Source organism: Rattus norvegicus, chromosome 15 (assembly GCF_036323735.1).
Source record: "Rattus norvegicus strain BN/NHsdMcwi chromosome 15, GRCr8, whole genome shotgun sequence".
In the NCBI taxonomy this organism is placed as follows: domain Eukaryota; kingdom Metazoa; phylum Chordata; class Mammalia; order Rodentia; family Muridae; genus Rattus; species Rattus norvegicus.
The window spans coordinates 51,645,142-51,671,939 of record NC_086033.1 but is presented as its reverse complement, the minus strand read 5'-3'; the positions used below and the strand labels follow the sequence as shown (position 1 = coordinate 51,671,939).

At 51.3% G+C, this 26,798-nt stretch overlaps 2 protein-coding genes and 1 long non-coding RNA gene across 14 annotated transcripts in view; 2 read left to right on the top strand and 1 right to left on the bottom strand.

Annotated features, from left to right (window-relative positions):
* The window catches only part of Sorbs3 (sorbin and SH3 domain containing 3), a 36,523-nt gene extending 27,222 nt beyond the window's left edge, over positions 1–9,301 (top strand). For 5 of the 6 annotated variants that reach the window (XM_063274058.1, XM_063274057.1, XM_039093073.2 and 2 more), the window contains 5 exons: positions 3,209–3,334; positions 5,080–5,388; positions 6,086–6,189; positions 6,409–6,515; positions 8,538–9,301. In XM_063274058.1, the coding sequence (XP_063130128.1) occupies positions 3,209–3,334; positions 5,080–5,388; positions 6,086–6,189; positions 6,409–6,515; positions 8,538–8,599 (708 nt within the window). In that variant the 3' untranslated portion in view covers positions 8,600–9,301. The remainder of the gene's footprint in view (positions 1–3,208; positions 3,335–5,079; positions 5,389–6,085; positions 6,190–6,408; positions 6,516–8,537) is intronic. The other variant, NM_001005762.1, reaches the window with a different exon arrangement.
* On the bottom strand, positions 184–14,279 carry LOC134482142 (uncharacterized). The gene is made up of 2 exons (XR_010058195.1): positions 14,142–14,279; positions 184–3,386 (listed from the first exon to the last, which is right to left on the bottom strand). It is a non-coding gene; the product is annotated as an uncharacterized LOC134482142 (long non-coding RNA).
* Pdlim2 (PDZ and LIM domain 2) lies at positions 12,036–24,745 on the top strand. 7 transcript variants are annotated; one of them, XM_006252257.5, is made up of 10 exons: positions 12,036–12,170; positions 14,459–14,553; positions 15,244–15,395; positions 17,681–17,750; positions 17,841–17,992; positions 18,154–18,232; positions 20,934–21,013; positions 21,183–21,310; positions 22,752–22,869; positions 24,207–24,745. In XM_006252257.5, the coding sequence occupies exons 2-10, from the start codon at positions 14,461–14,463 to the stop codon at positions 24,382–24,384; spliced, it is 1,050 nt and encodes a 349-aa protein (XP_006252319.1). In that variant the 5' UTR covers positions 12,036–12,170; positions 14,459–14,460; the 3' UTR covers positions 24,385–24,745. The 7 variants fall into 7 exon arrangements, with proteins under 7 accessions (XP_006252319.1, XP_038949086.1, NP_001007623.1 ...); XM_039093158.2 differs by lacking the exon at positions 12,036–12,170 and adding an exon at positions 12,733–13,098 and having other exon boundaries at positions 21,186–21,310; NM_001007622.1 differs by lacking the exon at positions 12,036–12,170 and adding an exon at positions 12,982–13,098.
* Positions 24,746–26,798: the final 2,053 nt, after the last annotated feature.

Below are 26,798 nucleotides of genomic sequence, written 5' to 3'. Positions count from 1 at the left end.
TGTCTTAATTTGTAGCAAACTAAACCTCTGGCATAAAGTTGTTCATAATATTCCCTTGTATTTTAAAAATATTTATTCTTGGGTTGGGGATTTAGCCCAGTGGTAGAGCGCTTGCCTAGGAAGCGCAAGGCCCTGGGTTCGGTCCCCAGCTCCAGAAAAAAAAGAACCAAAAAAATATATATATTTATTCTTGGGGTTGGAGAGATGGTTCAGTGGTTAAGAGCATTGGCTGCTCTTCCAGGGGACCCAGGTTCAGGGTCACAGGTCATTGGCAGCTCACAACTGTCTGTAACTCCAGATCCAGGCCACCTGACACCCTCACACAGACATAATGCAGGCAAAACTACCAAAGCACATACAACAAAAGATTAAATAAATTATTAAAAGTATATGTAGTCTTGTATGTGTGGGTGCAAACCTGCTATGGTGCACATCTGGAGGCCAGAACACAATTCTGGGGTGTCAGTTCCTGTCGTCCACCTTAAGGCGGGCTTTCCTATTTGCTACTGCTCTGCTTCTGGCTTTTCTGTGGGTTGTGGGGTCTAAACTCAGGTCATCAGGTTTCTACCCCTCAGTGAGCCTCCTCCCTGATGTTGCCATTTCCTGATGTTTATGGCGTAATGATTGACCTCAAGAGTGAAAGTTTAGCCTTTCTTTTTTCCTTTTTCTTTTTTCTTTTTCTTTTTACCTTTGATAAGAGTGGCACAGCAGCCCAGGCTGGCCTAGAATCACTATGTAGCCCAGGCTGGCCTCAATTTTATGGCGATCCTCCCGCCTCATGGTAGTTTAGGTGATCTATAATAATAGCATTTGATACTGTAAGTTTCCCTCTTAACACTGTTTAAGATGTTTAGCTGCATCCCACAAATAAAAATAAATAAATAAAATAAAAAATAATTGATTTTCTTGTTTTGGTTTTGTTTTGAGATGGGATCTTATGTAGCCTTGGATGGTGTAGAGCTCACTCCATAGACCAGGCTGGTCTTGGATTCACAGAGATCTGCCTGCCTCTGCCTCCCAAGTGCTTGCCATCAAAGGCATGTGCCACCAGGACTGAGCAAATTGTGATGATGATGTTATGATGATTACTATTCTTACTGTTTCTGTTAGTTAACATAAACTGTTTTCTCATTATTTTCATGATGTCCCTTTGATAACTGGGTAGGCTGTCATAATTCAGGCTCTTGGTTTAATAGTTATTACAGATTCTGTCCATCCATACATTCATCTGTTTTCTGGAGTTTTACTGAGTACATACAGTCATGTAGTCCAGCAGTCATCTACAGCTTAGCGTGAAATGGTCCATTAGCTTATTGATTTTTTTTTTTTTTTTGGTTCTTTTTTTCGGAGCTGGGGCCCCGAACCCAGGGCCTTGCGCTTCCTAGGTAAGCGCTCTACCACTGAGCTAAATCCCCAACCCCAGCTTATTGATTTTTATGAATAGGGTTAACCAAGAAAGCATGGGGATTCAGAGCCCTGGTGGGACCAAAGGGCAGGAGGGACCAGGACACTTAAACCAAGGGCCACTTGGCCCTCAAGAGTGATAAAAGATAGAATAAATTGATCCAGACCTACTGGCACATGACTTTAATCCCAGCACTTAGGAGGCAGAGCCAGGTGGATTTCTGTGAGTTCAAGGCCAGCCTATGTTACTTAGTAAGTTCCAGAAACAGCATATATATATATGCTTCAGAACAAGTTCCTCTGCAGAACCCTTGAGACATCAGGAGTTAGACTGACTCCCTACTAGGGAGAGGGAGAAGGGCCATGGCTAGGTAACAGAAATGGTGAATTTCCAAGATGGTGGGCTTCTTCCTTACCCTCCTGACTTGAGACAAAAGCCTGACAACTTCACACACAGGCGCTGTAAGCCCTTGTCCCCCCCCCTAGCAGTCCCTGCTAATAGACTGGTAAGGCCAAGGCCAGGAGGACATGTTACACAACAGTTGTAGGCCAATCAGACGTCCTAGCTTTTTCAAACTGACCAACCCTAAATCAGGAGAGAAAGACCCTTCAGATGCTAAACTACCCCAGCCCTCAGACTCTTCAGCTTCCTGTGCAGAGAGGGTCTTCATCTCTGTGTGTTTGCTGCATATGTGTGTTTCTTCAGCCCCAAGAACACCTTTCTCCAACGGCTAATTCTGTTTGCTCCTGTCTGAGGTGCTTGATCTTTCTCTGCTGCTGCCTGCTGTGCTCAAGATTTTTCCTGCCTTTTAGTTCTTAAACTAGCAGACAAAACAAACCTAACCAAGACCTCTAGACTGTATGCCTTAGTCACTCTTCTATTGCTTTGAAGAGATCATGACCAAGGCGACTTTTATGGAGTCTTATTTACAATGTCAGAGTCTTAGTTCATTATCATGATGGCCGGGAGCACGGTGGCCTGGTGATGGAGTAGTAGCTGAGAGCTACATCCTGATCTAAAGGCAGAGAGGTGGGGAGGGAAGGGGAAAGAAGGGGAGGGGAAGAGAGGGAGGGAGGGAGGGAGAGAGGGAGGGAGAGAAAGTGAGAGAGAGAATGAGAGAGAGAGAGAGAAAGAGAGAGAGAGAGAGAGAGAGAGAGAGAGAGAGAGAGAGAGAATGAATATGAATCACTAGACCTGGCTGAGCTTTTAAAACCTCAAAGCCCACCCCTGGAGACTCACTTCCTCCAACAAGGCCACACTTTCTTTTTTTTTTTTTTTTTGGTTCTTTTTTTCGGAGCTGGGGACCGAACCCAGGGCCTTGCGCTTCCTAGGTAAGCGCTCTACCACTGAGCTAAATCCCCAGCCCCAGGCCACACTTTCTAATCCTTCTAATCCTTCAAACAGTGCTACTCCCCACTGACTAAGCATTCAAATATACGATCCTATGGGGACCATTCTTATTCAAGCCACCATTCTGTATCGCCTTCATTTGTATCTGTGACCCATATCTGTAGCTCTGTAGTTGGACTGGCTTCTATCTCGGCCTTCACCCTCCTGCTCTGCCTGTGCTATTGCACATCACTCCACTGGAAAGTCTTCCTCCAGGAACCCTTTGGATGACCATCTCATAGTGCCTGCCTGTACTCACACTGCCACTGGCTAGGCTGTATCTGGAGTGTGTGGAAGTGACGTCTGACCTGGGCCAGCCTTGCCCATGTTGCTTCCGTATGGCTCTCTCTTCGGGAGTATAGGTGTGTATCCAGTTGCTGTCTGGTCTGAACTTTTCTCACACCTTCCCTTCAGGTTCTGCCTGCAGATGAGATTCCCAAGCCCATCAAGCCGCCCACATACCAGGTGCTGGAGTATGGAGATGCTGTAGCCCAGTATACCTTCAAGGGAGACCTGGATGTGGAGCTGTCCTTCCGAAAGGTGAGGCCAGGCAGGGCAAAGTAGAGTCAGGCAGGGGAAGACAAAGGAGATCCTGCAGAAAGAAATGAACATTTTAAAAAACGTCAACTGTACTCAGAATTTTAGTTTTTTCCTATCTCTTGGAATAGATCTCTTGATCTTTTATTTTTAACCCCAGTACTAGTGACTGAACCAAGAGTCCTATCACACAGGGCAAATGCTCTAGTATAGCCCTCATTTTATTTTTAATGTTGAGACAGGGTCTTGCTAAGTTCCCCAGGCTAGCCTTGAACTCACTCTATAGCCCAGGCTGGCCTAGAACTCACTGTATAGCCCAGGCTGGCCTAGAACTCACTCTATAGCCCAGGCTAGCCTTAAACCATTTTTAAAAAACATGAGTGTTTTGCTTGTGTGTATGTGTATACCACACGTGCAATGCCCATGGTGGTCAGGAGTAAGCCTCGAACCCCTGAATTAAGAGTAGCAGATAGTTGTAAGCCTCTATATGGGTGCTGGGAATGGAGCCCTGGTCTTCTGCAAGAACACCAGATACTCTTAACTACTGAGCATCTTTCCAGCCCACAGGACTTGAGCTTTCTATATTCTTGCCTTAGCCTCCCAAATTGCTGGAGTTATAGGCCTGTGCCATGGCTTGGCCAAATTTATCCTATTTTTGAAAGAGCAACGTCTCACTCTGTCATTCAGGTTGGCCTAGAATTCACTGCGTAGGCCAGGGCAGCCTGGAATTTCCTGTAGTCGTCCTACCTCAGCTGCCTCAGCTGCCCAAATACTAGTATTTCAGTATGGTATGAGCCATCATGCCTGACCCTACCATTGTATCTTTAATTATCTGGTTGAAGATCATACTCTACATTTTTAAAGGACTAGAAATAAATTTTGTGTGCAAAGGGTACTGTATTGAACACGAGGCCCTATGTGTGCACATACATGTGTGTGTGTATGATTTCCAAGATGTTACTGACAAGCATATTTTGTGCTAGATTATGGTAAAGAAAGTTTGAAAAATTTCTTCAAGACGAGGAACCGGTCTTCCTTTGAATTTGGGGCGAAGGCCATAGATGCCTCTAGTGAGCACCCCTAAAAAAGGCTGACTCCATAAATAGAAGGGAAGGAGGTGGGGTGGGTGGCTGGGCAGGAGAGGACTGGGCAGTGAGGGGGAGGACATCCTTCTTAGAGTAGCCTGCTGACATGCTGGCAGTTCTATACCAACCTCCATCAGCTTGTGCCTTCTGCCCTGGGAGAGGGTCACAGGACATGTGAGTCAGGCAGGACTAAGTTGGTGGCTTGCTAATCTGTCCATTGCTACTTAAAAGGCCATGCTTGATTCTTTGTCTCATAGCAACAGCAGTGGTCGGTTATCCCACTTAACCCAAGAGGAAACCAAGCTTACAGGGGCAGAGCAGCTTGACCAAGGCCACATAACTTGGACTTGACACTGGGGAACTGTAGTTGGGGTTTGCAATTAGTGATTGGAGGTAGGGATTGATAGTGTTGTAAGCTTTGGCCAGGGGAAAGAGCTGATCCAAATCTAGCACTGCCTGCTATGGGAAGAACTTAGTCTTCTACTTGTTCCTGACTCCTTTTCTTTTTAGCTGTATGACCTTAGATAACCTGCTGATCCTTTCTGAGCCTGATCTCTCGTGCATGTAGCATTAGAACTGAGTGAAATGACCCAGGTAAGCCACCCTCAGGTGTGTGATGCCCAAGAAACCCCTGCTGACAAGAACTCCTTTCTAACTCCTCAGGGGGAACGCATCTGCCTGATCCGCAAAGTGAATGAACATTGGTACGAGGGGCGCATCACGGGCACGGGACGCCAAGGCATCTTCCCTGCCAGCTACGTGCAGATAAACCGGGAGCCCCGGCTCAGGCTCTGCGACGATAGTCCCCAGCTCCCTACATCACCTCACCTGACAACCACTGCTCATCTAGGCAGCCACTCCCAACCCTCCTCAATACCTGTGGACCCCACTGACTGGGGAGGTCGGACCTCCCCCCGACGCTCTGCCTTCCCCTTCCCCATCACCCTTCAGGAGCCCAGATCCCAACCCCAGGTGAGGTGGCCTGCTTTTCACACTGCCTTCCTATCCTCTGACTGGCCCACACTGGTAATTCTTCCTGAACAGCCTCCAGAGAAGCGGGAAGTTGGGCAGAATTTAGCATGGGCCCATCTTGCTTTGGCCCTCACTCCCTTGAGGTTCTGATCTTTGATCTTCCAGCTCAGAGAGGCATGGGCAGGCCCAGCTCGGATAGCAGGCTAGACTTGACCCTCCAAGAGTTCACACCTTCAATGTAGATCTTCAGCAAGGTAGCTAGCGCTAGGTTTCAGGGCTTTGGTATTTGCGTGCTGTGTGGCCCACAGACAGTGCTCCCTGTAGAAAAGCTAAGTTTCCATCGTGGGAGACTGATGAGGCAGGTTTGCGCAAAAGTATTTGGCAGCCCTTCTCAGTGCTCTTGACCTGGGTCCACATGTTCACCCAGCCTCTCTGAGCAGGTACAGCTGCTACTGGCTCCTCCTCAGGCCTGTTTGTCCTCACTGGTGCTTAGAAGTCCAGCCACTCACGGTGCCTGAGGCCTGGGCCCACATCCAAGTGCCGCTGAAGTGAGCGAGTTAGATCGCACCTTCCTGGGCCTGGGAGCTTTGGGAAAGGGCATGCAAGCTGCTCCTCAGCTTTCCCTGTGGGACCCCAGTCTACTACTTCTCCCTATACCTCCTCCTTATGCTCCTTCTTTCTTCCCATAAACCCCCAGAGTCTCAGTACCCCTGGACCAACCCTGTCCCATCCACGAGGCACCAGCCATCCCACAAACCTGGGGTCCTCCTCCCTAAACACCACAGAGATACACTGGACTCCGTGAGTACCAGCTGGGGGCTTGCTTTGGGAGGGAGTTGATGGCAGGCAGTACTAGGCCCCGGTCCTACTGTCCCTCACCTATAGGTTGGGGAAACTCCCAGGTAGAGCTAATCTTAGGTGATGGGAACAGGGCACCAGAAGTGACAGCTCTTGGTAGAACTGCCAGCAGGTCTGGGAAGGAGCCCGAGGCCTCTGGCTGCTATGCTGCCATTTCCACAGGTACCGGGCCATGTACCAGTACAGACCCCAGAATGAAGATGAGCTGGAACTTCGTGAGGGAGACCGTGTGGATGTCATGCAGCAGTGTGATGATGGCTGGTTTGTGGGTATGTAGCCTGTGGAGGGGAGGCTGGCCAGAGAGAGGGATCTTAGGGTCCTCCTCGGGACTTCAGTGGCAGTGCTGAATCAGTATTCATAGCCAGCACCCCCACCAGCCTTCCAAATTGAGAGCCTTCTTTCCTGTCCCGAAGAGAGGCACCAGGGGCACCTGCCTCAGTTGTGTGATCAGTGATAGAGTCACTCTTGGGACAGGATTTCTGATTCCCAGGCCCCTGCTGCTTCCTCTGCATACCACTGCTTCTTCAAGCAGGTCTAATACCGGAGTGCCCTCTCCCCTGCTCCCAGCACCTGAGAAACAACATAGGCTGTCAGCCTGCCTGACAGGGCTGGCACAAGGGGAGGTGGAGACAGGCCAGTTCTCTGTGAGTTTGAGGCCAGCCTGGTCAACTTCCAGGTCAGCCAAGGCTGTCCAATAAAACCCTATCTCAAATCCCACCCACCCCCAAAAGAGATCTCAGCCCTTCATTACTGGTCTAAGACATTGTACTTCAAGGCCTTCAGACCTAAAGCTTCATGCTGATCTTGTCTGCTGCTTACCAGACTCCCTAAAGCTAGCGAATCTTGTATACCTTTGACTCCAAAGGATAGGCCAGGGAGAGAAGAGAACAACTAGAAGCCCTGACTTCTAACAAGCTGACGTCGGGGCCCAAAGGATTGAAGTGCTATCTGGGCAGAGGAGGTCATAGGGTAGTATCGTCTTCCCTTTCTTTTTTTTTTTTTTTTTTTTTTTTTCAGGAGCTGAGGACTGAACCCAGGGTCTTGCGATTGCTAGGCAAACGCTCTACCACTGAGCTAAATCCCCAACCCTCGTCTTCCCTTTCTAATCTGACTCTCAGCAGTTCAGTGCCAGGCACGCTTCTCACACCATGGCGTTAGCCGTCTTCACTGCTTGTTTTACTCATGCATTGTAGAAAAAAATTAATCTCAATCGGGGGTTTCTACCCCACCTTAGATCATTCAGTTCCCAGATAAAAGACCCACAACTTTTATATGCACAATAAGCACTAGAGCTGGGCAGACATCTACCCTCTAAGCTACCAATAACCCCTATCAATAACCCCTATCAATAACCCCTATCAATAACCCCAAGTTACAACTTCCCATGTTCCATCTGGGCAGCTCTCACTCCAATTGGCCAGCCCTCATGATCCCTTACCCCGTGGCATCTCCCTTTCTCTCCTCCTCTCTCTTCTCTCTCATGGTCCTACCTCTGACTCCAGGCCAGGGGAAAACGAAACTCCACCTATCTCTCTCCTGCCCAGCTAGAGGCTGTAGGTGTCTTTTTCAACCAATAGTTTTAAATTAAGGAGCAAGATTGCACGCCATCACTTGGTGTACGTGAGGATTTTCCCATCCCTGGGGGTGACCAATATTTAGCACTACAATACATAGCGACAGACCAGACCTCCATACCCATGCACTTTTGCTTCGGCATTTCTTTTATACCACATATGAAGCTTTATAGACGTCTATAGACAGGAAGAAAAAGGACCCTTTTCAATAGCAGAGGCCGTAATGCTATGGGGAGTGGCTTGGACCTATGCCCTCTGATATGGTATCCAGTAGCCACATGTGACCAGTTAGGTGTAGATTAGTTAAAAAGAAGGAAAATAAAAATCCTAACCCCTTCTTCATACTAGCGCATTTCAAGGGCATTCCCTTCCTCAACCCCAGGACACATGCTTCTCAGGGGGTCATAGCAAGCCAGAAGCCAGCTCTATGCCTAGGCAGCTCAGTGGCCATCTTTGAAATGAAGATGGGTTCCTCCCCCCAGAAGGCCTGTGATTCATCATCTCAATTCCTGGTTTTCTTAAAGAAGCATGGAGTTAGTGTTGGGTGCAAAGTTGTCTTTGCCTCCAACAGTTGTTGGTTGGTTTAGAAGTGCAGCTTTGTTTGTACCGCTAGGGGGCATGAGTGAGGAGAGGAAATCAAGCCCTTTCTCCGAGAGCTTGCAATTTCAGGTACTGTCAGCGGAGGGCGCGCCCTAACCTGCGTAACATCTTTTTCAGGTGTCTCCCGGAGAACTCAGAAATTTGGGACATTCCCTGGAAATTATGTAGCCCCGGTGTGAATGGTCTCCATGGCAGTATGGAGCCAACGAGGATCGGGTGGGGAGCAGTAGCACTATGGGAGGGAGAGAGGCCCTCCATATCCTCCTCCCCCAGGACCTATGCTCCCAGCTTCTGCAGAAACCCCAGCAACTTTTCCTCCAAGCCTCCTTGAAGTCCCCTGGACTGATTCCCACCCGCAAGTCACAGGCATTCCTTTGACAGCCCCCTTCACCGCCCCTCAAATACAGACATCTGCTTTCATGTGGAGACTGTCTCCAGGCCTTATTGAGACCAGACCCCCCCAAGCCTCCACCCCCCCCCCAGCATTTCCCCTAATGGGGACTGGCTCTCGCTTCACCCCCATGGGGTTCCTCTAATAAGGACCAGCCTCCTACCCTGGTGAAGACCAAAGGCCTCCTCCAGTTTCTCACCAGCTTGCCTGCTACCACTTTGCCTTCTGGCCTCCAGCTGGGCCTGCAAGCAAGGTGGGGAACACCTCCTCAGTCTTCAAGGCCTAGTGAGAGACTTTGCCTCAAGGCCTCAGGGCCTACTGGGCCCCTGGGTAGGGCCTCCACATATACCTTACCCACTGAGGCACACAACTGCCCTGGCCTATCAGAAGATTTATTTACAGGGAGACAAGCTTGCTGTCCCAGTTCCCAGCTCTTCCCGGTGTCCTGGTCCCCTCTGGAAGAGAATGTAAAATAAACGTGGGCACCAGGGACCTGTCTGCATCACTGTCCTTCGGTGGACCTAGAGGGAGGGGCTGGGCTAGGGGAGTCTGTCCATTTAGGATTGTGGGATTTCTTTCTGTCATGGGTTGTAGTCCGAGTTAGGTGGGCCAACTGTACGAAGGAAGGGAGTAAATCACTAGTCTCCTGTCTCAGCAGAGGTGACAGGCAGAATGGAGCAGCTCTGAGGACTAGAGGTGCTGAGAAGTAATGTCAGTGGGGACAGGGCAGGGCCTGGTGGAGAGTCCAGAGCTGGGGGCTGATCTGTGTTCTGATTCTGGAGCTGTTACCATGAGGTTGGTGAGCCTGATGACATTTCTAACTATTCCCCACAAGGTTTTCCTTTTCTGTGCTCTCTACACCAAAGCCTTGTGGTTTTCTTCTCTGGGCTCAAGTCTTTGAGAATCCAGTTTGGGGAAGCTGGAAGTGGGTGGAGCAGAGGTAGCCAAAGTAACTCTTCTCACCCAAGATTCGGTGGCCTCTGGGGACATTAGCACATCCTGGGCCTAGTCTTTCCTCCAGAAAAGGAAAACTCCATTCTCTTTCTTGTTGAGTCAGAACCTTACACTATGACCCAGGTTGGCCTGGAATTGGAGGTCAAACTCCTCCTTCAGCCTCCACTGGAGCCACCTCAGCCACTGATAGAAAGCGCCATTCTTGGCTGTTGCTGACAGTTGAGCAGGCAGTAAGGTGGCGCTCATGTGTTACCTCACCCAAACAGTACAGCTGGTGACAGGAGAGAAGCTCAGAGATTCAGAGGCCACATCCTTAGCTGACTCCATCCTTAGTTGGAGTCAGCTGAACCTTATCACAACCTATCTACCAAGTGCCCTGCAATTTCTTCCCAGAGGCCCCTGCAGCAGGAGAATCACACAGGGCGTTGGGAGGGACGAGGGCTGGGCTGCCTCTATATTCTTCCTGGTAGTCTCAGTTCCTTGACCTGTCACTTAAGGTGTCCTAATCCCAGGCAGAGTTGGTGACAGGCAGAGTGGTGCACCTGGTTCTGTCAGGACAGGGGAAAGCCTAGGTGCACAGAGCAATGGCCTGGCCCTAGCTAGTTCCTTGAGCCTGGGTGTGGCTTGGACCCCAGCCAGGATGGTTAAACAGCTGCTAGTAGAACAAGACCTGCATGCCATTATGTCCTACTCCATTCAGCGGCTGTACCCAGGACTCATCTTGGCTTGGCTCTAGATTGGCAAGTCCAGCCCATTTTTGTCTAGAAATGATGATTCTCTAGGGCCTGCTTTTGATCCCTTAACCTAGAATTGTATGTTCCCTGGTACCCTCATGAAACAAACAGTTCAGGGTTGAAAGACATCGCCCCACCCCCGGCAGAATCCGAGCCTCTTTGATGAGGCCCTGGATTCTCCCTCACAGCCACCAGGCAGGTCTGTGCCGTGCCCACTTTGGCACCTTGACCTGGCAAAGAGAGCCAGAGGCTGCTGGGGTGGCCCACCCATCAGACAGATGAAGGATGTGACTTGTAGCAGGAACAGGATAATTTAGAACAGGACAGATCCTTTCTGCAAGCCAGAGCCATGCCCTTGATCAGTTGACTTTACAGTGGGATTTGCAGAGCAGGGTGACCGGCAGATTAACCCCTGTGTGTTCACAGAGCCTGTCTGGTCTGAGGCATCTTTGCGAGTCTCTGAGGACAGTATGGCATAGAACCTGACACACAGTCGGTGCTCAATAAATCCTTGTTAACATTGCTTGAATCATCGGATGAGCTGAAGGTGAATTCTCTTCTGCTACCTCCCTCCCTACCACACCCTTCAACCTTTCTGCTTTGTAATTCTTGAATTTCTCCTCTGGGAAATCATGTGTTTAGCAGGAAAGTAAGATGAACATTGCTGTACGAGGGTAACTGAGGCTCCCAAAGAGCTGTGGACACTGCTTTTCCTGGCTCTGTTTCCCAGTTGCTGTGATAAAATGCTGTCAACGTCAGGGTTTCTATTGTGATAAAACATGACCAAAAACAACGTGGGGAGAAACAGGGTTTGTTGCGGTTCCACTAGTCCCAGTCCACCATCACAGGAACTCAAGGCAGGAACTGAAGCAGAAGCGGTGGGGGAATGCTGCTTAATGGCTTGATCTGAAGCTTGCGCAGCCTGCTTTACTTACACCACCCAGGACCACCTTCCAAGGGATGGAATCGCCCACAATGGGCTGGGCCCCCAAGCATCAATCAGTCATCAAGAAAATGCCCCCCCCACACACACACATACCGACAGGTCAGAGGGAAGCAATTCCCCAGTGAGGGTCCCTCTTTCCACATAACCCTAGTTTGTATCAAGTTGACAAAAAGTAAACAGAAACGGCACACTACGGAACACCATACAGTTAAAGGCAGCTGTGGCACTTGAGAATCAGACAGTGTGAACCTAAGGCAGAGGCTGCCCAACCAGAGGTCTGCTCAAGAGATTTTCAGGGAACTGAGGTAGAACTTAAAGGGAGGTCTGGTCTGGGGCCCTGTGTTCAATATCCAGCACCAAAACAAACAAAAGGCTTCCAGACTAGCTGTGGAGGGAGAACAGGTGCAGCAGACACGGGGCCCCTCCAGGAGGCCCCTGGAATTAGTCTGTGGTAGAGCCATTTATCTGCCCAAGGGGAGGCTGTGGGAGGTGGGGCTAGGGAGGTGACCCTGAGCCACACGGAAAGCGCTTTGTAGGTGAGGAGGCTGGTAAGGGTGGTGAGGACAATCCTCTTGGGGAACTCTGAGAGAATGACTCACACCCAAGGCAGGCAGCTTACAGCTGGGTCCACAGGTGTGCTCTACGGTGTGCCAAGTTGTAAGAGCAACTGAAGAGGCAGGAGGCAGCTGCGTGGGCCCGGAACTCCCCAGGGCAAGAGTTGCCAGGTATAGCTCTGGGGGACCCTCTGGTCAGATGGCTCCTCCTTCCTGAGCCTGCACCTGCTTCCCCCTCCCCCTGTTCGGTTGGCTTGAGCCATGGAGCTTGGCATAGGAGTTGGGCAGACAGGGTCCTTGGCAGTGGTTGGAGCTGGCCCATAACAGGCAGGCTAGAGGGAGAGGAGGTGCCTGGTGACCCTGCCAAGTGTTCTCCATCTTCTCTAGGTCTGGGCATGTCTCCCTGCCTAGGGCAAGCTTGCGGGGTATCTGGTGCTAAGTCACTGAGCTGGCAACACAAAGCCACGAGTGGGGCATTTGCCTGGGAAGAGATAGGAGGGTGGATGGGTGGCCCAGGTTTGAGATTTGTGGGTATCGGGAACTATATCTGCTCCAACATCGGAGCCAGGAGTGGGTAGAAGAGTCCGGCGGACTCCATCAAGCCACCGGTTGCCTGTCAGAGGTCTGGGGACCGCGGCATCGAGGGTTACTTTCCTATTGTGGGGTGGGACGCAGACTCCTCCGTATTCTGCGCACCGTGGGGAGGGTCTGTCATTTGAACCGACTCCCTGTACTCCGGACAGTCCGGAGGATGTGGACACCTCGGAAGGGTCTCAGTCTCGAGGCTTCTTCCCGTAGGGTCTGCTCTCCCAGCACGCCCACTCCCAGCTTCCCCGCAAGGCGCGAGTCAGGTGGCGGCGCCCCTGTTCGGCAGCGCAGAGGAGGCGGCTTCCCGGGCCAGGGGCGGCGGCAGGGGCGGCCCCGGGATCACATGGGCGGAGGCAGGTCTGGGAGCCCCGGGCGAGCTCTCCCTAGAGTCGGACAGACGGCTGCGGTGGAACGGCGGTGGCTCCTCGTCCTTACTCCCTCTGTTCTTCCCTCCCTCTTTCCCTTTCCTGGCGGGCCTGGCCGCCCAGCCCAACAGGCAAGCGGCAGCCAGGTGAGGAGCGCGCGCCCACCTGTACCCTCCGCGGGCCACCGACCTCGGCGATCTCCGCCTCGCCGGACCCTACCCTCGGCCCAAAGCCCCTCTTCCCTCTCTTTGGCCTGGATACCCGGTGGCTTGGGTTCACCCCTGACTCAAACACTCGTCCTCTAGTCCCAGACCCCCCGGGGTATTTTGGCCTTGGTGGGAAGAAAGCTTGAGAACTAAGCGGTGCTGGGGATAGCCATGCTGGCAGCTAGGCAATTCCCGCGGCACTTGTAGCACTGAGTCCACTGGCCGGCTCAAAGGTCCGAGAATCTCAGGGAGTTTGCAGTCTGTGATCAGCCTGGGACACCGTGGCTGGGGCTGGGTGAAAGGGAAAGCCAGTTGCCTGAGGGACAAGACAGTGGAACTGCAGGCCTGAATAGCCCCCCTCCCTCCCCTAGGCCTTGATGTTCTTGAGATATTGGACGTTCTTGCTGACCCGTATCTCCCCAGGGACAGCCTGAGGATGGGTGCTGGGCTGGGTGGTGCCCAACCTGGCATAGCAGCTTCCTGCCTGGGTTGGCTCCTGGCTCCAGACCTAGAGGCTCAGGAAATCCTAGGAGGGCCTGGTCCACAAGGACACTCCCTTGTGGGGCAGAGGGGGCTGTGGACGAGAAGCTTGTGGCCAAACTGGCAGCATCATGAACTTGCCCTGCTGGCCAGTACCAGGGTGGGTGTGGGTGTGGGTGTGCTTCCGTTGGCAGATGAGCCTTGGCCTCCTTTCTCAGGCTGCTCAGAGGGCGCAGCAGCCCCCTAGAGGAGGCAGCAAGCTTCCTCTTGCTCGTCTGAACCCGTCAGGGTTGGGCAGGCAGCCAGGTAGCCCCTCTGAAGACCTTGGTCTGACATCTGCCAGTCCCAGCCCTGGCAAACTTCTTGCCATCTAGTGGAGCCACCCAAAGGCTTGCAGTTCTCCTGTGAGGAAAGCTCTGCTCTACAGAGAGTGTAGGAAGTATCTTGTGCCCATAGTTTTGGGGACAGGAAACAGGTAGTGAAGAGGGGCGGGGTGCACTTACCCTGCTAATTTCTTCCCACAGTCCTCTAGCGAGCCCTTGTGTGGAAGTCTGGCCGCTTGTCAGTGGGACTGCTGCCTGTCTTAGGGGATCTACTAATCTGAAGACCCTAGAAGGGGGAACTCAAAGTCTCAGGACTTCCAGGGTGGAGGTGGGGAGTGAAACTCTCAGGAGAGGGAGGGACTTAGTCACTTCCTCTATCACCATCAGCCAGGCCCAGGCCCTGCTGGGCTGCTCTGAGATCTGACACCCCGTCTTCTCCCTTTGCTTTGGGGTGTATTGTGGGAGTGAGTCCTACCTCCCAGTTTTCTCTTCCTCAGGCATGGCGTTGACTGTGAATGTGGTGGGACCAGCACCTTGGGGCTTCCGCATTAGCGGAGGAAGGGATTTCCATACACCCATCATCGTGACGAAGGTAAGGCTGTTTGTAGGAGATAAGGAGCTAGCTATCCCTTGAAGGGTGTCTTGTTCCCCATGGGTACTTCCCCCAATTTGTTCTGGAGTCTGGAGCCTGCTCTGGGCAATGCTGGCAGTTGTGCTCTGTTGCATGGATCTGTGGGGACCCCTTCAGGAGGGCCCTTAGAAGATGAAAGAAAGAGGGCCAAGGACAGGGCCTGTCCTGCCCTTTGCCCTACTGTCTCAAACCTCACACCTGTTGGCAGCCATTTAGGGTAGTTACACAGGACAGGTGCTTCTGCACGTTCTTGGGAGCTCGCTAGTTTCTTTTCCACCCAGGGTCAGGCCCAGGTCCTGACTGGAAAGTGTTCATGGCAAGGGTGGTGTTTAGGCAGCCACCCACAAGGTATGATTTGCACAGGCAGGGTTCTCTATCCAGAAGTATTCCCAAGCTGGGTTCCTGACATCCTGCCATCACATTCCTTGGGAGGCCAACGTTTGAATTCTGGTGTGTGTGTGGGGGGGGGCACTCAAGCCTGTAGGGGATTAGCTGACAAGCTGGCAGACCAGGGAAGACAGACAGAAAGAGGTACAGTCCTGTTTCTGCATTTCTCAGGCAGCAGGAGGACCCTTCTGCTCCCGTCTTCTCGAGCATCTCCTATTCAGGGTGGGTATTCACCAGCCAGCATCTGGTGCCTTGTCCCTGTAGGTCACAGAGAGGGGCAAGGCGGAGGCAGCTGATCTCCGGCCTGGCGACATCATTGTGGCCATCAATGGAGAGAGTGCCGAGAGCATGCTACATGCGGAGGCCCAAAGCAAGATCCGACAGAGTGCCTCACCCCTAAGACTGCAGCTGGACCGGTAGGTCTTCTACCTCCACTGGCAGGTCCTGCCACCTTTCCCTCTTGCGTTTGCCCGTCGCCAGCCAGGCAGTCACCCTCAACCCTGTGTACAACCCCAGTACAGTCCCATCCCAGTCTTCCAAGGCTCTTCTGGTATGTCCTCAGCTCTGGGTCTGGGGTAGGGAAAAGGAAGATATCCCAGTGACCATATGAGCATAGGTGGGCGCTGGGCTGGGCATGCAGCCACAAGCGAGGCGGGGCAAGCTGGCACCAGCTACCTGGAAGCCCGGGTTTGACTGGTTCCCAAGAGTGTGAATGGTACAGGGTGTGGGCATGGAGTGGTTGAAGAGAGGCAAGTTCTGGGCAAGGTGTACCCTAGCCTGAATCTCTAGTACCCTTGTAGCTGAGAGATGGATTTTGTTTTGTTTTGTTTTGTTTTTGTAGATCCAGGTAGAGATGGGGATTAGGGACTTGCAAAGCTTATCGTCTCTTCTTGTCACTGTTTTGGGCTCTGCCATTGAACCTATCACTCATAAGGAGTTTTGTGTGTTGGGGGAGGGAGGAGGGACAGGTGGAACATCGAAGTGAGTCAGAGTTCAAGAATGCTGGGAGATCCCTTGGTCCAAAGGCTCTCTGGGCAGGCCCACAAAGGAGTTAGATGTTTGCTTCTCTCTCTCTCTCTCTCTCTCTCTCTCTCTCTCTCTCTCTCTCTCTCTCTCTCTCTCTCTCTTCCATTGCCTGGCTTTTTTCTGGCCCTGCATCTGCAGCCCTCCTCACCTGTGGGCCCTGCTGGTAGGTAATACTGCAGAGGCAGGCTCCCATGGTACTGGCCCTCTTTATTCCACTCTGTCCCTGAGTGTTTGTAGGAGACAGACCTAGAGGAGGAGGGTGGAGGGGACCTCATGGCATCTGGGAATGGGACCAAAATCCACAGGAGATGGCAATCAGGGGAAGATCTGCTGACTTCATTGCTTACTGTTAGGTCCTTCTTGGAGGAACCTGGCCACTGGGGAGGTAGACCTGGCCAGCTCAACACCAGGAGAGCCAAGGCTCTGGATGTCTTCATTGTTTTGCCAAGACCCCTCCCCAGTCCTCCTCCTACTTTTCCAGGAACCATTCAGAGGAACCTCAGCAGTTCTGAGGCAGGAACTCCCCTCACCCTGAGACCCTGTACTGACCCAGAAAGGCAAAGGCTCCTGCTAGCCTACCTGAAAGTGACCAGAGGCCCAGGGGTGTAGTGATAAGGGAGGGCAGGAGGTGGCCTTGGTGGGAGCTTTTCTCACCTTCACCTCTCACCCCTGATGATCTCCCACTCTAGCTCCAGCCAGCTCTACCAGGAAGAGTTTTAGAAAGGGTCCACTTGGGTCAGAGGAGCCTCTCTTGTAACTGCTGTCAGCTGTAGGTCAGGCACTGGACCTTCTTGTAGCTTCAGTCTCCGAGTCCATCTGCCCGTTTAGCAGGGAAAGGAATCCTGGTTCCACCCCTTGTTTTCCTGGGGAAGAGTCTGGGAAAGGAATTCCCAGTGACTTTCCCAAAGATAGTATCCCTCAGTAGGGCAACTGGTAGGGACAAGCCTATCAGTGAGGTAAAGTAGGTATCTGGCTCAGCCAACAATGGGCTTTGGGACCTGGAACAACTCATTTTATTTATTTTTATTTTATTCTTCTTTTTCATTATTTTTATGTATTCACTTTATATCCTGCTCACTGCCCCCTACCTCCTGGTTACCCCCTCCCACAATCCTTCCTCCCTCATTTTCTTTCTTTCTTTTTTAAGATTCATATGTTTTATATATGAGAGTGTATCTTCAGACACACCAGAAGTGGGCATTAGATCTCATTACAGATGGTGGGAATTGAACTCAGGACTTCAGGCTTTTAACCACTGAGCCATCTCTCCAGCCCCTTATTTTCCTTCTTAAGGCTTTGGTTTCTCCACAGTTTAAAAGACAAAGGGTTATTTACATGGAATTAGCCATCTTCCTCAGAATTGATCTCAAGCAGTTGCTGTCCTGTGACAGCCTAGATGAAATGGAAGAAAGGAGGGACGTGGGTCATGTGAGGAACGGCTGATAAACTGAATTTATCAAGCATTCTGCTGAAACTCTGTCCTTTCTGTTATGGTGCTGAACCTGAGAGGAAGGGTGGTTGATGGGAGTTATTTGTTTAGAACTTAACAAAGTTAAAAGTCCAACGTCCAAGTGTCTTGGATACTTGGCTGATCTGAAGGACCAGGACTAGGAACAGTGTTCAGGAAGGGTGAAATCTAGGATCCTGTGACAGTCTCTTCTCTCGTGTCCCTCAGGTCCCAAACTGCCTCTCCTGGGCAGATCAATGGGGAGGGCTCCTTGGACATGCTGGCAACTAGATTCCAGGTAAGCTGATCTACATGATCTACAGCAAGTATGATGAGGGGTGCAGCCAGCAGGGTCATGCCAACTCTCTCTTGGCCCCTTTCTCCACAGGGCTCCCTGAGGACACACCATAACAGCCAGTCTTCCCAGAGATCTGCCTGCTTCAGCCCAGCCTCTCTCAGTCCCAGGCCAGACAGCCCTTTCTCCACTCCACCCCCTACCAGCCCAATTGCCCTTTCTGGAGAGAATGTGATTGGCTGTAGGTGAGCATTGCTGGGTACCCTGGCTAAGTGGGCCACCAAGTCTGAGCCTGGCCCCTCAGGGTCTCAGTAGTTCTGTGTAGATGACCCTGGGCTCCTTCCTTCCTGGGGCAGGCTGTGTGGGCGCTGCACCACACCGTTTCCCACATGCCTCCTCATTTCAGTTTCCAGAGTCTGACACACTCTCCAGGTCTTGCTGCTACTCACCACTTGACCTACCCTGGCCAGCCCACCAGCCAACAGGTGAGGCTTCTTAAGGGAAGGAGAGGAGAGACCTGTCTCCTGTGTCATCAGCTGCTGTTGGTGCTTCTGGCAGTCCCTGAGCAGCCTGTGGGACCATCCCCTAGTGACAGGTCTATTATACCTCTGAGCCTGAGAAGCTAGCTAACAGTGAGACCACTCTGCATTCTTCTTTCCTGTCACTCTGGCCCCTCCATGCCCCTGGCTCTCTCCCTTCTCAGTGTTTCTTTTGGGCTGTGGCTGAAATAGTTTTGCTGCTGTTGTTGGGGTGACTCCCTCTCTGCACTGGCTGCATCTCTCAAAGACATTCCTCCCTGTTCCAAGCCCCCAACTCCCCCCTCCAATCCCCCCACCCCCCACCCTTGATCTTCTTCCATGAAGCCCAGAGAGACTCTGAGGGACTGTGTGGTTCTGCCTCACACTGCCCTAGTCCTGTTTTCTGTCTCCTCCCTTCTCTGCAGGCCCCCTCCCCCACAGTCCCTCTGGCCACTGCTGACAGCTTAACCCCCAGGTGGTATTTCTCCTCCCCCAGGGACAGGGGCGGGGCAGTGAAACAGCTAGATGACAACAGTTCTGGCCCTCAGCTGCTGGGGGCAGAGTAGCTGGGGACACGTTTGGCCTCTTGGGTGAAGGGAACAGGGCCCAGCTGCTGGAATCTTACTTCTCGGTTGGTTCTGCATTCCAAAGAGCAGGGCCTTTTGGGATGGAAGGTTCTGCATTCCAAAGAGCAAGGTCTTTGAGGGTGGGTAGGGGAGAGGAAGTGGGGAGGGGGGGTCTGGAGAAGGAAGGGACTCAATTTGTGGTGCTAGGCCTGTGCCTACCCCAGGGCCAGCTGGGTGTATGATGTGGCCATGGATCCAATCTTTAAGGAATTTAAGATGGGGCTGTCGAGATAAGACAAACATGCCAAACAATTTTGAAACAATTAAACATGAAGCAGTGTGGGATTAATTACAAAGGCAGGAGGCATTCTGGAAGGCGAGAGAGACAAGTAGGTTGGGTAGCCTGAAAAGGCTCTGCTAGGAATTTTGCTAGACAGTGGAGAGAGATTTGGGTAGGGGTTTGATTAGAGAATGATGTTCAGTGGTCTGAAATTCTAGGAAGTCTAGCAGGCTGAGACAAGCTGGAAAGGACCTTGGCCTAGAGTTGATGGGTGCATCCCTTCTGTGAAATTCTAGGTTGCTGGCCTAGCAGACCATGGGTGCTCCATGCTTGAGGGCAGATCTTCCTGTGGTGTCCCACCTGGGCAAACAGGTGGTCTAGGGGGTGATTATGAAGCCACCAGCAGCCCCTGAGAATTTCTGTGGGAAAATGAAGATTCCCCAGACCCCTGCCTGGACTTGCTGCAGAGTGAGAATCGGGGGCTCAGAACAGGAACTTGTGTTTTTGTTTTTTCAAGACAGGATTCTCCTTGTAGCCCTGGTTGTCTTGGAACTCACTCTGGAGAGCAAGCTAGCCTTGAACTCACAGAGATCTGCCTGCCTTTGCCTCCTGGAGAATGGGAGAGCTGGGATTAAAGGCCTATGCTGCAGCTGCTGCTACCACCAGGCCAGGAACTTGGGCTTTGACAAACTTGTGTGCTAAAGAAGGAGCCAGCCGGGGTCAGGTGATAGGCAGGTGTGCCTGGCTAGTCCCATTGCTGCTAGGAAGTGCAGAATCCTCTTCCCCTGTGGTCTTCAGGGTCAGGCTAGATTGACCCTTGGGAACTCTCTCTCTCTCTCTCCCTCCCTCCCTCCCCCTCCCAGCTGCTCCTTCTCAAGCACCCTCTGGACTCTTAAGGATGCATTCATGGAAAGAAAAAACAAAAATCCCAGAGTTCCTAAGCTCTCAGGCTGGGCTGATGTCCAAGAGGTCCACACTTCCCTCCTGAGTCACACTCTTAGCACCTCAGAGGTCTGAAGACCACAGGAAAGAAACACATTTGGTCCGATTAGGTTCCTAACCTTGTTGTGCTATGGAATTTTGCAACAAGTCCATGGAAATATAAATGTATAAAGGGTTAAGCCTATCCAGGATGGGGCTGGGTAGGCCCTCCATGCCCTTCACACAGAGGATCAGGTCACACTCTGGGCTGGCCTTTCCTACTACCCTTTGAATTCCAGCCTCTCCTGCCAGCCCTACCACCACCTCCCAAGTGTTCTGAGCAGCTGCACTCTGTAAATAATCTCTGTTCGTGCATTTGCTCTGGGACATTGAAATCCAGATTTCTTCTTCACTGTTGAATCTAGAAGCCTGTTTCTAGCCTGCACCCTTTACACACCCTTTACACACTTATATTTCCGTGGCTTTGTTGCAAAATGATTGGCTTCTAGACTTTTTCTTTCTTTTTTTCTGTTCTGTGGAACAAGAGGCTGACCACATCTCTGGACAGGCAGCATGATCTAAGTGTGTGGAACATATCTAAAGGGTGTCTGTGTGGAGTCCCCACCCGATGTCCTTGTTTTGGTCCTTGTGGGATTCCTAGGTGTAGCTTAAACATTTGTGCATCCGAACACAGGCCTCTCTCCCCCAATGAAATCTCATCCATCCTGGTGCCTTGGCTATGAGGGCAGGACACAGGGTACCTGACACCAGTGGGTTGTTGGAGGCTAGGCGCCCCCTTGCGTTGATCTTGAGAACTGCAGCTTGTAAAGCACACGGAACAAGCTGGCCACTGGGGTGGGGGTGGGTGGACTGACTCCTCCCTGCTGCTCTCCTCCCACAGGCCGGCCACAGCAGCCCAAGCGACTCCACAGTGAGGGTGCTGCTTCATTCCCCAGGACGACCCTCCAGCCCCAGGTTAAGGTACTAGCAGGTCTTGTAGAGTTGGGTGAGTTCTTGGAGGGTCTGGAAGGGACTGGTTTCCTCGAGAGGGATGGGAGTCTCCACCCCTTAATTCTTTCCTAGTCAATTGCACCGAGGTGTGTCCCAACATCCTTAATAGGGTCCTTATCCTTAGTTGTCCCTTCCACAGCAGTTTGGACCTGGAGGAGGACTCAGAGGTGTTCAAGATGCTGCAGGAGAACCGCCAGGGACGGGCTGCCCCAAGGCAGTCCAGCTCTTTTCGGCTCTTACAGGAAGCCTTGGAGGCTGAGGAAAGAGGTGAGGCCTCTAGGCTCTGAATGATGTAAGGCCCCTTGGACTCTCTGGAATGAGGCCAAAGAGACTAAGGAAGTAGCTTAAGGGTCCTTAGCAGAACTAGGAATTAGGGGAGCATATGTCAGGCCCCAGTTGTCTTAAAGAAGCTTACATTCTGGTTGGGGTTACTGGGTAACTCTCAGAAGGTGGTGGGTGATACCACTTAGAACCAGGAAAACAAGGGAGTGGTAAAAGGAGGGACTCTGGGCTGGGTCTCCAGGGAGGGCTTCTTGGAAAAAGAGGGATTTGATTTGGCCTTGAAACAAGATCCCAGACTCCGACAGCCTTCAGCCAGTGGCCTGGCAGGAACACTGTGGAATGCGAAGGCCAGCAACCAGAGCTTTGGGTTAAGTTCACTAGAAACTGGCTTGGCATGGCAGCATGGGAGGGTGTCAGGGAGAACTAGTTGTGCTGAGGCAAGAGCCTTGGGAGCCAGAACAAAGAACACTATGCCACAAGCTATCAAGCCAGGCAAGATATCTCTGTGAACAACACAATACAGTCTCCTGCCAACTGCCCATTTACTCATTGGAAATACACCAGTATGTTTATCCAGTGGAGAGATGTTAGAGTCATACCTGACCTCGACCCCTGAGGACCTCCGATTATTGGAGATATGGCTCTGAGAAGTTCCCACAGGCATGCATACAGCAGCGGGATGCATGCTGTTCCTCCAGGAAGTCATGAACGATGCCCTTTATAGCAGCAGACAAGAGCACGGTCTTGTCCACAGAGAGGATGAAGCTGGCAGAACAGGCCTTAGAGCTGCAGAATGGCCAGTCCCCGGCAGCTGGTTACAACTCTGGTAGTGCTCGAGGGCTGTTTGCTGGAACATAGGGTGCTGAGTGAGAAGGTTTCAGAATAAATTCTGCCCATCCTGTCTCTGAGGTCTCTGTCGAGAACGGAGGGGCCTCAAGGAGATTGGTAGTGGGTAGGTGAGGGGAGAAGACTCTCAGCTGAAGCTTGGACAATAGCTGCCCAATGCTTCTGCGCTTCGTCTTGGTATTTTCGCTGGCTCAGACACAATGATGCATATAAACGTCCTTTGAAATGGCTGTACAAAGACACTGTGATGTTCTTATGACCTAGTATTATCTGTTTATATCATCATGACTGGCTCACAGAGAGAGAACAGCTCCTTGTCTATGTCAAATACTAGGCACAGACGTTCCCAGGTTGCTTTGGGAAGGACAGGGTTTTTCATCAGCTTTTGCCAAGCCTCTGCCTCAGTCACCTTCTTTACCATTTTGCATTCCCACTGGTGCTATAGAGGTCTGTGTGAAAGGGCACTTTTGCAACAAGTCCTGGGGAGGAACCGAGGAATGTCATAAAATGCCATTAAGTACTGCTGGATACCTCTGTGGTGGACAAGCAGCTCTCACGAGTCTGTCCCTGCCCCTCCCAGGCGGCACACCTGCCTTTGTGCCCAGCTCGCTGAGTCCCAAGGCTTCCTTGCCCACCTCCAGGGCCTTGGCCACGCCACCCAAACTCCACACCTGTGAGAAGTGCAGCGTCAACATCTCGTGAGTATTGGAGGGCTGCGTGATGAGCATATCTGGGGCTTTCAGACAAAGCTGAGCCATTAGTCAGGGACCACAGGGATCAGCGTAGCCAAGTGGCTTCAGGTTCAAAATGAATGCTTGGCTGCTTCCTGCCTAGCCCCATATTCTCCCCTCCCTGCAAAGAAATGAAAAATGCTACCACTTTTGGTTTTTTGTACAGATTCCCCAAGCCTCTGGAAGTCTGTCCTCAGATGAAGCACCTCCCTCCTCTGAGAAGAGCTTGCTCTGTTTTTCCCTATCTGGGGCTCATTTCTCAATGGGTGGCATTATAATGTAGCCTTTCTCCCTGGTTAAAAAAAATGCTGGTACCCCTCTCTTTCTCACTGCCAACACTGAGAGTCAGGTGAACTACTTTGGGCCATGCCTTGACCTTTCCTGGCTGCTGCTTTCTCATTGGCGGGACAGGATAGTGTCCTGTACTCTGAGGAACATAGGTAGGAAACTGATGTGCAGTGGCTCTCCCAGGAGCCTGCATCTGTCCCCGGAGGGCTTATAAAGCACAGAGCATACAACTAGCTCCAGGGTATCAGTTCTGATTGCATTGCCTTGAAATGCTGACACCATGAGTTCTGTATTGAGGGTCACTCTGAGAACCACAGCCCAGAACACATGAGGAATTTCGTCAGTGTGTGAGACGGGGTCTGCCTCAAACTATATCCTCTTGCCTTACTAATGCCGTGATTGGAGGCATGTACAAGCATGCCTGACTCAAGGTGCAGCAGTGTTATTTTTAATTAAACAATTATTTATCAGCGTATGTATGAGTGTGGAAGTAACCACGGCACACATGCAAAGATCAGAAGACAAAGTAGGGTGGTGGTAGCACAGGCCTTTAATCCCAGCACTTTGGAAGCAAAGGCAGATGAGTCTCTCGAGTTCAAGGCTAGCCTGATCTACAGAGCGAATCCCTGCACAGCCAGGACTACAAAGAGAAACCCTGTCTTAAAAACAACAAACCAACAAACAAAAACAGCTTTGGGGATTTGGTTTTTTCTTTCTACCATGGGTCTAAGGATGGTACTCAGGTTGCAGCAAACTGTTTTTAGCCAATGAAATCACCAGACTGGCCCATTAGAGGTCCTAGTCAGGTGTTTGTGCATGTGTATGTTGAGCTTTGTTGGGGATTGGTAAAATGAAATTCCCCAGAGAGAGGCTTTTGGGAGCCAAGTGCCCTGAGGTATTTGTGTCTGAGGTTTTGACTGGCTGGGGAGCAGGTTTCCTGGAAATGGTGGCCTCATGCCAGGCCCTCCTAACTGTCCTGCCTCTGTCCTGAAACTGATGGTTCTTCCTTTCTGCAGGAACCAGGCAGTCCGCATCCAGGAGGGGAGGTACCGACACCCTGGCTGCTACACCTGTGCAGACTGCGGGCTGAACCTGAAGATGCGGGGTCACTTCTGGGTGGGAAACGAGTTGTACTGTGAGAAGCACGCCCGCCAGCGCTACTCAATGCCTGGAACTCTCAGCTCTCAAGCCTGAGCCAAAAGGTGTCTGCACTCTCAGACTCTGCAGACATGACCATACTGAGCAAGCAGGGAAGGGGTGATAATAGCAGTTGATAGAACTAAGGCTGGGAGTCCCCTTTGTCCTTGCTGGGTGAGGCCAAGGGTTGGGACTAGTGGCAGATTGCTAGTGCTGAGAAAATTCCACTCTCTCTGGCCTTTCTCCTGCAGGCCAGGTTCTATACTACAGTCTGAAGTGGCCGCCATATTTGACAAGTTTGCATATAGGGTTGGGCACAGGTAGAAGTATCTAGAAGGGAAAGGTGGGCCTGAGGTTAATATATTCATGGTATGAAGTTTCTAACATATGAACTATATATACATGTGGCTAAAATTAAGTAGTGTCCTTTCTTCTCTCTTTCCCTGTTCCTGGGAAGAAAGTTTTTATTTATAGGGACTTTCTTTTTCCTCCCCGCTTAAGGCCCGCCTGCTATGCACCCCATTGCAGAGGCCTGTTTCTTCTTTTTCATACCTTTGAGACAGTATGCTAGCTACCTCAAACTTAAAATTTTCCCTCTTAGCCTTCTGTATGCTGGAGCTGTGGGCATGTGCTCACCACAGTCACTTACTTCCTTATGTTGGGGGTCTATGCTTCCTTAACTCTTTTGTAAAGGTGCTCCTTTAAAAAATGGTTGCTTATATTTGGAGGGAGTGGGTTTCTTCTCTGAAGCTAGGAGAGACACAGAAACGCAGGACCAGGAAGAGCTTCCTGGCAAGACAGCCAAACACACCATAAACTCAGCTGTGGGCAGAGCCGGACTGCGACTTGACTCAGTTGGATGCTACCAGCCTCACTGGTTACCAGTGTGCACAGATGGGCGGGCAGACAAGGGGGATCCAGTGATGTGTGGGTGGAGGAAGTTCATCCCTCAGGCTACTTGTGGGAACAATGATCCATCAACCCACGATAACCTTGGACCAGAGCTGCAGGGTGGCCTTGCTCAGGATGGGCTGAGACAGTCCAACAGAGTACTCACTCCAAGGTGCCACCCACCAAGAGCTGGGTCTCAGCCTGGCTGGTCTGCTCATGCTTGATTTCATTGATTTGAGGGAAATACAACAGGTGTGTGTCTGGTGATCAGCCTCCTGCCCTGTGTGGGGTGCATTTGAACAGAGAGGAGGTAGAGAACAGTGGTCTTTTGCAAACCCTTAAGTTTTGGTCTCATTTATCAGCCACCCTTAGTTCAATCTCAGATAGTTCAGAACCTCTTCAGGTGGCAGTGTGTGTTGCAGCCATGCCTCTATTCAGCCCCGGGGAGCGGGGTTGGAGGGGATGCATGTGAATCTTATTTTCATCTGGATCAAAGCTGGCTTTGGCTGGTGGGATCTTGATGGCAGTCTTTGCTACCTGGCTCTTTGGGAAAGTAATCTTGGCAGAGACTGTGTTGCCTTCTTAGACACCTGTGAACATAATTTATACCTTGATATAATCAGCTCACCTTTTGCCTGGATGCCTGCCTGAAGATGAGTTTGTGTTTTTATAGAAAAGATCAAGGCTGACTGGTAGGTGGCTGGGTGGGGAGTCTGTCAGGCTGAGCTGACTGTTAGAAAACTGGTAGTCTCTTTGGCGCCCTCTAGTGTTCAGTGATCTCACTGCAGGGAAACTGCTCACGGGAAGAATTCATCAGCATTTGGGCTTCTGCACAGTGGACAGGCAGAACGATTAAACACCCCCTCCACCCCCACACACTTTCCTGTAGATAATGTGGAAGTAGCAGCCGTGGGGCCGGCATCATAAAACACAGTAGCTGTTAAGGCTGTCTTGGAACACGCAAGGAGTGTATTCAAAGCTGTGGTCATCTGAACTAGGACTGATGCTGTGTTGAGAGCTGGGTGGCTGCCGAAGAGAATGCTTAGCTTAGAGCAGTGACTGCTGGGAAACCTGCACTGAGGTCAAGAGAGAGTGAATGCCAAATGTGATAGGAACTTCACCTTGAGTCTTGGGGGACGCTTAGAAAGTCACTTCAAGCAGTGGCAGGTTGGAAAGGGTAAGTTGGATTGTTGATATGGTTATATCCCCACCTGCAACAAATCCATATGGATCAAAATGTGCTGGAAGTGGGGAAGGGGGACTGGTCAGGCTCTGGTTTCCTCATCTTCACCGGAATCCAGCTAGTGGTGAGTTCCCATTCTCTCTGACCCACACATTCCTTTGGCACCACTGTGTTCTAGTTCTTTCTGTTTTGGAGAGTAAGTTAAAAAATGACAGATTCGTTAAGTGGTCCAAGAATCTAATGAACTTCCCTTCAAACAGCTGGGAGAGTGCCTTTCTAAGCCACACAGTCAGATAATGGTGGCTGAGATTCTAGGGCAGTGGTTCCTAATGCAGTGACCCTTTAATACAGTCTCTTATGCTGTGATGACCCTCAACCATAAACTTATGTTCATTGT

Excerpts from the sequence above, each read along its gene's own strand:
- Pdlim2 (XM_063274139.1), top strand. The coding sequence starts at position 13,833 with ATGAGCCTTGGCCTCCTTTCTCAGGCTGCTCAGAGGGCGCAGCAGCCC. Across the intron at positions 17,751-17,840 it reads TGCTGGCAACTAGATTCCAG|GGCTCCCTGAGGACACACCA; the intron begins GTAAGCTGATCT and ends CTTTCTCCACAG. Across the intron at positions 22,870-24,206 it reads AAGTGCAGCGTCAACATCTC|GAACCAGGCAGTCCGCATCC; the intron begins GTGAGTATTGGA and ends TCCTTTCTGCAG.